The 12,868-nt window shown below is 43.5% G+C and overlaps 2 protein-coding genes across 5 annotated transcripts in view; both read left to right on the top strand.

The window, feature by feature from the left end:
- Nucleotides 1-4,172, top strand: part of FNDC3A (fibronectin type III domain containing 3A) — a 214,672-nt gene extending 210,500 nt beyond the window's left edge. For all 4 annotated transcript variants that reach the window (XM_077811423.1, XM_077811422.1, XM_077811425.1 and 1 more), the window contains one exon: nucleotides 1,781-4,172. In XM_077811423.1, coding sequence (XP_077667549.1) covers nucleotides 1,781-2,095 — 315 coding nt within the window. In that variant the 3' untranslated portion in view covers nucleotides 2,096-4,172. The remainder of the gene's footprint in view (nucleotides 1-1,780) is intronic.
- Nucleotides 4,173-5,990: 1,818 nt separating this feature from the next.
- MLNR (motilin receptor) lies at nucleotides 5,991-10,182 on the top strand. Its single transcript, XM_077806831.1, has 2 exons — nucleotides 5,991-6,762; nucleotides 9,869-10,182. Exons 1-2 carry the CDS (start codon nucleotides 5,991-5,993, stop codon nucleotides 10,180-10,182), a joined length of 1,086 nt encoding a protein of 361 aa, XP_077662957.1.
- The last annotated feature ends 2,686 nt before the right edge of the window (nucleotides 10,183-12,868 follow it).

The raw sequence follows: 12,868 nt of genomic DNA, 5'->3' as shown, positions 1-12,868 counted from the left end.
TCCTCTGAAAATATATTATAGCTATATGAAATCTGACTGTGCATCTGATTAATTATATTAGTTCATAAAACATCTTTAAATCAAATTTTGGATCAAGACAAGCAAAACAGGGTCACACAGAGTTATTTAGATTTATTAACCTCTGAAAGAAAGCATTTATTTATGTAAGTAAATTAACCCTGTAAGTACAAATGAGCAACAGCATCCAGACCTAAATCTAGAAAACAATTTTTGATTATTTCTTCCACCACTAAACACAGTAGTAGTTGCATGCATTTATTTGCTAGACGATGTTCAATACTATGAAATCAACTATAGGAAAAGGTTTTGGATAATTTGATGTTTGTTTACTGCTACCAGTACTCCACTTAAATAAGAGATTGAATAATGGGAGAGAAAAAGATAAAAGCATTTAAAGAGAGAAATTAACCAATGCTGCACTAGTGATGGGCATCCACACAGCATATGAATCCACCCACCCAGACCATTATGCCTACATGGAGTCTCACTGGCTTCAATGAGACTTCCACAGACATAAATGGATCTACAAACATGGATTCTTAGGAGACCAGGAGGCATTCAGAATGTTGACGAAGCAGTGAGTTCAGTGAAAGATAGGGCTTCGTCACCCAATAGATAGATTGAGGAACAATGTGAATGAACACTAACAGAGTGCTGGGACCACTGAATTGGTGAGGTAAGAAGAATCACAAAGAGGCCTTTTCAAGGCAGGGCCAGCCCTTGACCAAATGGAGCCCTGGGGTAGGAGCATCTTTGGTGCCCCCCCTTCTCCATTTGTTAAACTTCTGAATACCTTATTTTTTTATTGCATTTGGAGCCCATTTTACGACTTTGATGAATGATTTATCCCTGTCATATAAGATGATAAATATGCATGCTATGATCCATAAACCTGTATTCATTCATGATAACAGCAAAAATGGCACCCCGGGCGGTTGCCTGCCCTTAAATCCGGCCCTATGCAAGGCTCTTTACTGGATCCAAAGTTTGCTGGGAGAATTTATGGTGACCTTTTTAAGAGAGTGTAGCTTAAGTTTAGCAAAATGCGTGGGGATTTGGTTAGAACTGATGAATATGGTGATCTGACATCTAGAGACAAGGCAGGTGAGGTAATGTCTTTTATTGGACCAACTTCTCTTGGTGGCTATTGGAGAGACAAGCTTTTGAGCTACTCGGAGCTCTTCCCCAGGGCTCAGGGAGGAAGAGCTCTGAGTAGCTCAAAAGCTTGTCTCTCTAATAGCCACCAGCAGAAGTTGGTCCAATAAGAGATATTACCTCACCCACCTCTTCTCTCTAATATTCTGGGACTGACGCAGCTACAAGAACACTGCATACAAACTGGCATCTAATTAATCCACTTAGAAACCCACGGTGAGACAAGGAGGGTTACATCATATTTGACACTTAAAATGTTTACTGAAAGCGAAGGCTTCTTACAGGAGCTACATTTGGTGCTTTGCGAGTTATAATCTAGTGGAGTTCGTAATGCTACATATTTTACCAAAAGACTGAAAATAAATTTAATTGGGCATTAAAGTTTTTTTCCATTAATCTTTGTTAATTTCTTCTGCCTATATGGCTAGAAAAATGTCATTGAAAACACAGGTGATTAAGAAGCACTTGCTATTTTCACAGTCACTTCAACAGTAAACAGAGACCTATTAAACTATAGGTATGGCATTTTTAGTTTAAATTTTCACAGTAAACACAATATGCCTGTTTGTTAGAAATGTTTTTGTTTATTTTTTTTTCTTGACAGATTTATAAGGGGCCTGACTGGTCATTCCGGCATTCAGGCCTCCAGCTGAACTGTGAATATCGTTTTCGTGTGTGTGCCATTCGACAGTGCCAAGAAACAGGAGGTCATCAGGACCTGATAGGCCCCTACAGTACCACAGTACAATTCATCTCTCAGAGAACTGAACCACCAACCAGCACCAACAAAGACACTGTGGAAATCTCAAGGACACAACAGACACTAACTGATGAACAGTGTGCTGCTGTCATCCTTCTGCTCTTTGCTGTCTTTTCCATTCTGATTGCCTTTATCATTCAGTACTTTGTAATAAAGTGAGAAAAACAATTTTCCTTTAGAATGCTGCCCATTACATTTTAAATTCTCATATTCTAAAAATATTTCTGTTCTCTTGCTTTTACAGAAACAGGCATTTAGCATCAGCATTGGGACTGTAGCACATCTTTTCAGCCATTTAAAATGCTTATTAAGTAGACGTTGGCACAGATTATAGAATGCAAGCCACAGAAATATTTCCTTTAACATGCCTTCTTGCAGTACAAACTTTATATAAGGCAAGCAATGTATCATTATAAGGTTCTGACCAATAAGCAGGAGTGTAATAATGGTAACCTGGTCCACATTTTTAAGGATTAGTACCATAAGAGAGGGAGGAAATGAGTAAAATGCATTTAAAAGTTACACTAACAAACTTGTGCTGTATAAAATGTTAGTCTGATGCTGTGAAAGCAATCTAGCGCTGTATTTCTACCTCCTCATTTCTCTTAATTATTTGGGAAGCAGGATTATGATGAAAACTAGAAGGGGCTCTTCTCAGGCAGTAAACTGGATGGAAGTGAATGCATGAAAGAAGATTCTTATCTGATAAATGTAGTTTTCCACTGCAAGTATACATTTTGTAAGACTAAAAAGATATGGCACAAGTGGTTTATCTTGGCCCCGATATGATGTTTACGCATAAAAATGCCTCTTTAGCTTCCTACAAACATGGAAGAGAGAGAGCTTTTTTGATCTAACACTAAAGAAGTAAGTTAAAAATCATTTTTGAAATCAGACCTTTATTTGATTGGGTGCTGTTTATATAGATATATGTACCCTCTATTGATAATGTGTATAAATTTTCTCAGATAACCATAATTTTTGCTGTTACCCCTACATTCACTTGCCATGACCACGGGAATGAAGCACGGCCTTTTTTCTTTGGGGCACCAAATCGGGAAGGGGGGAGTGTAATAATTTGCACCAGAAAACTTCAACCTTCTTTTTCCTGAGAACCGAATGTTTAATGTAATGTCTCTTTGGATACTGTACCAAATTGTTGATTGCATGTAGTTAATGTTGCATTAGAGCACTTTGCAATTGCATAATTCATCAATGTTTTGTGAGCTTGCATTTGTGAGTTCTTGAATGACCAGACTTAACTTTATTAAGTAGCCCGGTGAACATCTTGCCAGATGTCAATGACTGCCAATTACATAAAGCTTGTAGTGAAACTATCTTAAAAATTCTTGTCTCATCACACTTACATTATCTCTTATCCATTTTGTCATTAGCTTTAATTTATTTCAGTTACAAGATAGTGGATCACTAATGACTTCTACTTGTGTTGGATTTAGCATTTTTAATGGTATTAAGCACTTCTGTCAGTCTTAAAATAATAATAAAAAGAACCTCTGTCTTGTGTTTTGAAGATCTCTGAAGAATTTCTCTTATATTAGAACGGGCATGTATTGTAATTGTTTCTACGTCCAATGATCTGTGCTGTAGAATAATGTTGTTGAGTTTTGTTTTAAAAAAGAAAGAGATAAGAACTTGGCCCTCCAGCGGTAAGAATGATCTGTCTTTAAAATGTACTGTATGTTTACATTTTATTTTAAATTTGTCACTTTTATGTAGAGGCTGATATCTTCCCACAAAATACAGTGACAGCAGATGTTTTCTAGAACCTTCTTAAAAGTGCCATGTTCGGCAGTACAAATGAGATTGAGTGTATTAGCCCAGAGATTTCTATACGGTTGAATGTCTAAAATGGTAAGATTTGTCACTACAGTTAAACTGCAGTGGCTTATGTTTTTCATAGTAAAATTCAAATGAACTCCTATTTTTGATAGTAAATGTCATTTAATAGTGTATTTGCCATTTGAACCTCAGTGCAGATTACTGCAGTGAAGACGGTTTTTAATGTAATCTTAATTTTACCTCATATACTGTACATTCCAAAAAAACTCTAAACTTTTTAAAACCTTATAGATACAGTACCAAACATATCACTTTAAACTTGTATAATGTTGGACTTCATACAGACGAAAAATGTATAATCTCATAGAAATATACACAAACTATGTAGCAAAAGTATCTTTACAATGTGTGGAAAATAAAAGTATCATTCTTTTTCCATGTTTGTTAATTGATCTTTGGATATAACTGAACTTTTCCTGGACTTCTCCACTTTTCTGGCAGACTGACATAGTTTTTAATAAGACAACAATTCATGTAAAATAGTATTCTCCCCTTTTAAGCATTCTGTCCATTTTATGACAAAATGAGTGTGACCAGACACTGTCTTGAACATCAGTCTGATAGTGTAGCAATTTTCCTAATCTCCCTAAGTGTCTTTCTTAAAACGTCATAGAATCATAGAATAGCAGGGTTGGAAGGGACCTCGGGAGGTCATCTACTCCAACCCCCTGCTCAAGGCAGGACCAATCCCCAATTTTTGCCCCAGATCCCTAAATGGCCCCCTCAAGAACTTAGCTTTGCTCTCCTGTAAATTATTTTTCCTTATTGCTTTCATAACCATATTGTTTTGTTAGTGAAGAAAGGAATGGGTATTAAATGTAAATGCTGATTTAAAAGTCACAGTTTCATTGAACAAAGTGGATCACAATATTCTATAGTTCCTAAATGCTGCATATAACCTACTTTATGCAGTACAAGTTAGTGCAAGAAGACTAAGAAGCAGTGATTTAAAATAGCAGTTACAGTACAAAAAGCTAATTCTTGCCCAGAAGAAAATTATCTATTTTTCCACATGATCCATTCATACAAGTTCTTTTAAATCTATTTTTGTCATAGGTACCTGCAGCCCCTGTTTAGGGAAAACTTCCGCAAGGAATTGTGAGTAAGATCAAAGCAGGGACTGCAACTTTTAACCAGCTATTTCAGATTCTAAAATGAAGTTGTGTGTACCAGCACAACATTGTCTTGTAAATTGCACGTTTTCTACTGGACAAACTATATTTTAACTAAAAGAAAAGGAGGACTAGTGGCACCTTAGAGACTAACCAATTTATTTGAGCATAAATAAATTGGTTAGTCTCTAAGGTGCCACTAGTCCTCCTTTTCTTTTTGCAAATACAGACTAACAGGGCTGCTACTCTGAAACCTATATTTTCACTGTAGCATGGCTGGGAAAATAGCTCTGTGTGAAGTAGTCCCAACAGAACCAGAAGCTGCATGGTAACTCTCAAGCTATAGTTTTGAGTTTCATTCCAGATTGGAAGGGTGAGCTCGGTGGTGAGAACTTTCAGGCAAATAGGAACGCATTTTACGGTTGTTCGGTGAGTGACAGCATCGCAAATTCAAGGGTTCGGCTGAAAGCGGGAGAAAAATCAATGGTTTCCGCTTGGTTTGTTTGGAGATTTGTTGGAAGGCGGTGTTCAATTCATGCGGAGTTGAACAGACCGAACGAAAAACTCTACCTTAAAAGCCCCGGTTCAGTTCGGTTTTTAAAGCCCAGCTGCCCCGTTCTGACTCGCGCTTTTCCTTTGAAGCCTAGGAGGGGCGCTGATTCCTGACTGGGAACATCGACGGAGCTCTCTTAAGCAAAAACTGCCGGCGGCAGGTGCACGCTTGGGGCCGGCCCTGGCTTTCGTTGTCACTTACCCAGCAGTGAAAAATGGGCTTCCGATGCGCTGGGGCCAGTCATTAGATTAGAAGCCGGAGCGATATAAGCTCCACGGGGAGAGGAGGGGACAGTGGAGCCCAGCTCGGCCCGGCCCCTCGCGCGGCAGCTCCTCGCTCTGCCCCCGGCCGCCGAAGAACAGTCCGAGCGGCGGCTCCTGCTGCCCCCGCCTAGCCGGAGCGGGGCCCCGGCCCTGGCAGCGCGGCGCTCGCCCCCCGCCATGGGCTGCGGCCCGGGCGCCTCTCTCCCAGCTCCTGCGGGCGGCGCCCCCGAGCCCCATCCCCTGGCCTAGCCGCAGCCGCCGGCGCCATGGGGGGCGGCTGCGGGAACAGCAGCGCCCCGAGAGCGGAGGGCGAGGCGTGGGCGGGGTCCCCGTGCGACGAGCGGCTCTGCAGCTCCCTGCCGCTGCCCGCGCTCATCCCGGTCACCGCCCTGTGCCTCGGGCTCTTCCTGGTGGGGGTGGCGGGGAACGTGCTGACTCTGCTGGTGCTGCGGCGCTGCCGGGAGCTGAAGACCACCACCAACCTGTACCTGGGCAGCATGGCCCTGTCCGACCTGCTCATCCTGCTGGGGCTGCCCTTCGACCTCTACCGCCTCTGGCGCTCCCGGCCCTGGATCTTCGGCCAGCTGCTCTGCCGCCTCTCCTACTACCTGGGCGAGGCCTGCACCTACTGCACCATCCTGCACATCACCGCGCTCACCGTGGAGCGCTACCTGGCCATCTGCTTCCCGCTCAAGGCCAAGGTGGTGATCACCAAGCGCCGGGTCAAGGCGGTGATCGGGGCCCTGTGGGCCTTCGCCCTGCTCTCGGCCGGGCCCTTCTTCTTCCTGGTGGGCGTGGAGCAGCGGGACAACCAGACCGACTTCAGCCGCGAGTGCCGGCTCACGCCGCTGGCCACCGAGTCCGGCCTGCTGGGCATCATGTTGTGGGTCACCACCAGCTACTTCATCCTGCCCGTCCTCTGCCTCAACGTGCTCTACGGCCTCATCGGCAGGGCGCTGTGGAGGAGCAAAGTCCGGCCCCAGGGCCCCAGCGCGGCCCTCAGGGAGAAGGGGCACAGACAGACCATCAGGATCCTGGGTGAGTCCCAGGGAATCGGCCCCTTCCCTCACTCCCTACCCAGGTACCGCCCAGCTCCCCCCAGGCTGGGCTCGATCAGCCGTGTACAGACCATGGCAACCCTGCACCCTCCCTGCAGCCCACCTCTGCGGGGTGGCTCCAGGGTGAACTGCAGGGTGAAAAGGCCTGAGAACTTCATAGGGCACGATTCGGCCAGTGTCTGCACCCTACCGATTTCAGCAGGGATGTGTCTGAGAGCGGGGACATCAGAGGTGGAAAAATCCCTTAGGTCAAACTGCTCAGTGGGGCCTGGTGACCTCTGACCGCAGCAAGCCACCACTGGTCCCTATAGATGTACTCGGCCAATTTCTAGCTGTAGGTGAGGTTCATGCTCTCTCCAAACCCTTGCCCAGTTTAAAATTACTCTAATAATGAGGCTTCTGCCTCTTCCCTGGGGAGATTTTTTTCCCCTTGCCTAATAGGTTTCCCTGTTAGCAGATTTTCTGGGGTACTTGCTAAATCTTGCTTTCATACATTTGCATGCACCATAGACATCAGCACCCCCAAATGCACTTGGTTATAATATTTTATTTTAAATAACATTTGGGATATCTACTACCTAAAATACTTCCTGACAGCTAACTAACTTCACTAACTTTATCTGTATAGCACAACTGAAATTCAGCCGTCTCAGAGGTGGATAACCAGGCTGGCAGCAAGGGAATGGAGAATTTGGGGTCAGGTACATGTTTACGAAAAGGGCTAACAAATCATTATGGGCCCATGCAGCAAAGAAGACTTGTGATGAAACCCTGGCTCCATCGAAGTCAATGGTGATACTCCCATTGACTTCAATGGCACTGATTTTCATTCCTTTATTTCTAAGGCTTCATCTGACACACCTATTTTCTATCAGACAGCTACAGGAGAAATGCAAAGGGTTGAACAGACCCTGCCGGTATTTGAACATGTGGCTCCCAGCCGTCTATGTATTTAGAAAATATTGATTAGACCACAAAGCCATGCTTGCAGGAATGCATAACATTCATCTGCAAGCAGAGGAGATACTAAATTACTCTGTAAAAAGAACAGGAGGACTTGTGGCACCTCAGAGACTAACCAATTTATTTGAGCATGAGCTTTCGTGAGCTACAGCTCACTTCGTCGGATGCATCCGATGAAGTGAGCTGTAGCCAGTGGTGAAAGTAAAATGCAGATCTTACCGGTATGGGGCTGCTCTGTCCCTCCCGGAAGGGGCATGGCCTTGGGTGGAAGGGGCTGAGCTAGGGGTCAGCGTCCCACAGCCAGTCCAGCTGCGCTCTCTGGCCCGCGCCACCCAGGGCTCCAGTGGCAATTTAAAGGGCCCGGGGCTCTGGGTGCTGAGGCTGCAGCAGCAGCAGCCGGAGCCCCGGGCCCTTTTAAATCGCAGCCCCGGGGAAGCTACCTCTTTTGCCCGCCCCCGCCCGCCCCCTGGTCGGCGGCCGGGGGGGGCAAAAGGGGCAGCGATATTAAAGCTGATGCCCTCCATCAGTGACCCCACCAGGTCGTCGCTGCCCCGTTTGCGCCCCGCCATTGGCGGCCCTGATGGTCGGGACCCAGCAGGGCCGCCGGTCGGGGGCGCAAAGGGGCAGCGACGTTCAAGCAGAGTTCTTAAAGCGCTGCCACAGCAGCTCTGTAATGTCAGCCGTGCCGGCCGGTCCTGGCAGCCGCCTTTTACCGGTGCGCCGTACTGGCCCGGGGCCCCTTCCTTTCAGCCCTGGCTGAAGCTCACGAAAGCTCCTGCTCAAATAAATGGGTTAGTCTCTAAGGTGCCACAAGTCCTCCTGTTCTTTTTGCGGCTACAGACTAGCACGGCTGCTACTCTGAAACCACTCATTGAAATACTCTGTGATAACTGTGATATAAGTGCTTAGAGAAAAACGTATACAATCGATTTTAGACCTTTGGTTGTTGTTCAACAATTCAGTTATTTATGTGCACTGACACAGTTAGTTTTAGGTTCTTAACACTTACAGAGTTGAATTAACATTGCCAGCGTTCATTTTTGTAATATATTGGCTAATTTTGAAAGATTCCAGTTGTTGATTGAGCATCATTTCTACATTATGGCCCGATGTGTCAGAAGGTTTTTCTGCCTCTGTTGCCATACGTAAAGCTCTTTTAACAAGAGAGAAACTGACTGCATACAGAGCACTGTCAGTTGCACAAAGCAAAGAAACTAAAACCACTAGAGAAAAATACGTGTTTGCGAACTTCTTTCAGATGTAGTAAACTTAGATACTTCTTTTAACTAGAGTAGGACCAAGTTTTCTGACAGAAATGTGAATTTCAAGGTGACAGTGTCTTTTGACATATGGGTCAAACAGATCCTTGGTTATTCCTTTGAAGCTAGTGGAATTACACAAGGGATGAATTTGGACCATTAAATTTTTTCTATAATTGACTGGCCCTACGTTATCTTTTGAAAAGTCACAAGTAATACAAAGGAATTGTATGTGTTTCGTGAACTTGTAAATAGAAATAATTAAAAATAATGCACACGGTAGATTATAGTAAGAGCCCAGTAGAGAGAACACATTAACTGTGCAGCGTGTTAGAACAGGCATAACGGTACAGACCTTTTCAACGTATCCGTGTTTAAAAATAAATTGATGACAAGAATACATTTGCTGTGCACTTTTACAAAAACACTCCTCATTCTGGTTTTCCTCTTAATTTTCATATTACATAAATGAAGTTGAAAATGTTACATAAATTCATTTTTACTGTGTTTGCTATTATAGAGAAGATACAATAGTTTACAATTTTATATTCACTAAAGTATGTACTCTTTCCCATTTAAATAATCTCTAGGAATGTTGCTGGAGAGATTCCCAATTACCTTAGTATGTTCTGAAAAGTAGTTAATGGATGTGATGCTGTTCCCATTTTCTTACACCAATATAACTTCATTACTTCACTGGTGTTACTCCTGATCTACTCTAGTGTAAGAAGAGGAAGTCATGAGAACAGAATCAGATTTACAATATATTATATGTTTTGGTACCTACACATTCAGAATGTTAGTGGTTTAATGAGTCTAAATCCTGACCATTAACTATTTCGTGTGTGTTGTTTTGTCTTACAGCTGTGGTGGTTCTGGCATTTATAATTTGCTGGTTGCCATTCCATGTGGGCAGGATCATATTTATAAACACTCAGGATACCAGCACGATGCTTTTCTCCCAGTATTTTAATATATTCGCTTTGCAGCTTTTCTATCTGAGCGCATGCATCAACCCAATCCTCTACAACCTCATTTCAAAGAAATACAGGGCAGCCGTCTACAAACTACTGCTCCCATGCAGATCTGGAAAAAGGGCTTTCAGTGCTACCCGGGATACTGGAGGCTACACTGAGACCAGCGCTAGCATAAAAAAAGAGTACATAACCCCCTTCTGAGACTGCTTCACAGATGGACTTTTAGAGAGATAATCTATAAAGGAAGGGCAGTTAATTCTAGCATTATAGTCATAAAAGACTAGATTTTTGTTTTGCTATTTGTGGAGTTTTATAATTCTTTGTATTTTTTCTTAATACTTGTATTGAATAGGCAACTTAGAATCGTGAGACTGGCATACAACTAGTGAAAGGCAACAAAATAGCAAAGGGCGAGGTGGCGTCAATTCCCCAGAAACCCCATTGTTAACTTATTACATGTCAATCAGTAAAAATTGCTTTGTACAATTTTTAGGACTGTCTGTGAGAAACGGTGCCAAATATTGAGGTTGTTCTGTTTGGGTTTGATAGCCACGGAACCTCCAAGAGCGCCTTTGCCCTTTTGAAATTGATTTCTCATTAACAAGATCTTACAAACTATAAGGCCCAACTGCAAGGAGGTCCGTGCAGGTGCAGGGGTCCATCCATATGAGTGTCCTGCAAGACTGGAGTTTAAGATTTTAGGATCTAATTGTGCAAACATGAGTAACTTTACTCACATGAATAGCGTCACCAAACTCCCCCAAGTAAAGTTGCTCATGTGCATGCTTGTTTCCAGGATCAATCCCTTAGGTATGACCTGTACAATTTAAGGGGTCTCTAATGTATATAATATGGACCAATCCTCTGTAATAATTTTAATAGTAGTGTTGTTCCTTATTAAATATATGCAATAATTAGCTCACATTAGGTTAACTTTCTAGTTGTGACTGAGACCACAAATTTTAAACCCAGAATATAAAACTAGATGATCTAGTGAGGAATGTGGTGGTGTCAGGCAGAGCTATAGGAAGACAAGGTATGGTTATCTATGGAGAGTCAAAGCATATTGCTTATACATGAAGAGCCAAATTCTTCTTTCAGCTACATTGATGTAACTCTGGAACAACTCCACTGAAACCAATGGAGTTAAGCTGCATTCACATCAGCATAATTGATCATATGGCTATACTTTAATTTTAGTTGCGTTTTAACACATTAGTTAACCCGTGTTAACTACTGTGGTTGTGTATCCTTAGTGTAGTAACCCAGGTGTCCTGTCTACACTAATGTTTACAATGGTATGACTGGACATGTTAAAACATGACTAAAAATTCCAGCATAGACTCCCCAAGAAAGCAGCGTTTGACCCAAACCTTTTCCAGGCGTTAAAATTCTCAGACAAAACCCTTAGTTTAACGAAAGGGAGCACTGGCTGGCTAGAGTAAAGGCCCTGGGGCAGAGGAGCCAGTTAGCTCATGGCATGCCATACACATACAGCCTTTGCTTTGCAGCAAGGTCTCACCACTGCAAGCCTGGTTTTTTTTTCCCCTTTCAAAATGTTAAATTAACAAAAGAACAAAGAATATTTGCTAGTTTGTGGATTTGGTAGAACACGTCATTTTCTCCTGTGAACTTTGTAAATAAATAGATGTGTTTAAAACAAAGCCTGGTGGCATTGATTTGTGAGCTTCACTAGCCTGATACTAATCTGTCTAATCTAGATCAGATAATCCCACAGTGTGGTCTGCTGAGAGCTGGTGGGTTACATGGTGCTGGCCCCTCCTCTTCATTTCCACTTGCTAAATGTTATTGAAAGACCTGCTAAAAGCACTTTAAATACTTCCTCCGTGTTACTTTTCATTGTGAGCAATTCCTGTAGCTTCCATGGGGATGTTATGTGATCCTACGTAGGAGGGGGAGTGGCCCCCCTGAACACAAACAAGAGGGGAGGTGCCCCCTGTGATTGTGACTAGAATGGAAAACCATCCACCAGACACACCCTATATAAAATGTGCTCCTTACTTTGAAGAAGTGTCAGCAGCTCTGTTCTGTCTGATCTGTAGCATTTATGGCACACCAGCCACTGTAATGTCAGTTTTCAGAGTAACAGCCGTGTTAGTCTGTATTCGGAAAAAGAAAAGGAGTACTTGTGGCACCTTAGAGACTAACCCATTTATTTGAGCATAAGCTTTCGTGAGCTACAGCTCACGAAATAAATGGGTTAGTCTCTAAGGTGCCACAAGTACTCCTCTTCTTTTTGTAATGTCAGTATAACCCTTTAATGTTGGAGCCCTGCATTCCTGCTCCATATCAGCTTCCGGCAAGCTATTTAGAAGTTGCCTTGTTTCTTACTCGTGGTACGCCTGGGGCTGGATATTATGATTGGGAGATAATGCATTGCTGCTGATCAGCGCAAAATGCCAGAAGCAAACTGGTTTCCGGTTACCGTGATGGCATGAAATCTGCCCTGTTTGGTAGGAAGATCATTTGTGTCCCCATTGTAAATACCCCCTTTCCAAGCATCGCAGAATACAGTAACTCCTCACTTAAAGTCGTCCCGGTTAACGTTGTTTCATTGTTACGTTGTGATCAATTAGGGAACATGCTCGTTTAAAGTTGCGCAATGCTCCCTTATAACGTCGTTTGGCAGCCACCTGCTCTGTCCACTGATTGCAGGAAGAGCAGCCCGGTGGAGCTAGCTGGTGGGGGCTTGGAACCAGGGTGGACCGGCAGCCCTCTATCAGCTCCCCACTCCACTAAATTCCCTGTGCAGCAGCTGCCCAGCATGCTATCAACTGCCAGCAGTTCAGCTGTCCCTCCCACCACTGCCATGTGCTGCTCCTGCCCTCTGCCTTGGAGCTGCTCCCCCGAGCCTCCTGCTTGCTGG

The sequence above is a fragment of the Eretmochelys imbricata genome, chromosome 1 (genome assembly GCF_965152235.1).
Source record: "Eretmochelys imbricata isolate rEreImb1 chromosome 1, rEreImb1.hap1, whole genome shotgun sequence".
Taxonomy (NCBI): Eukaryota; Metazoa; Chordata; order Testudines; family Cheloniidae; genus Eretmochelys; species Eretmochelys imbricata.
The sequence above is the reverse complement of the archived record's forward strand: the minus strand, read 5'-3'. Positions and strand labels throughout refer to the sequence as shown.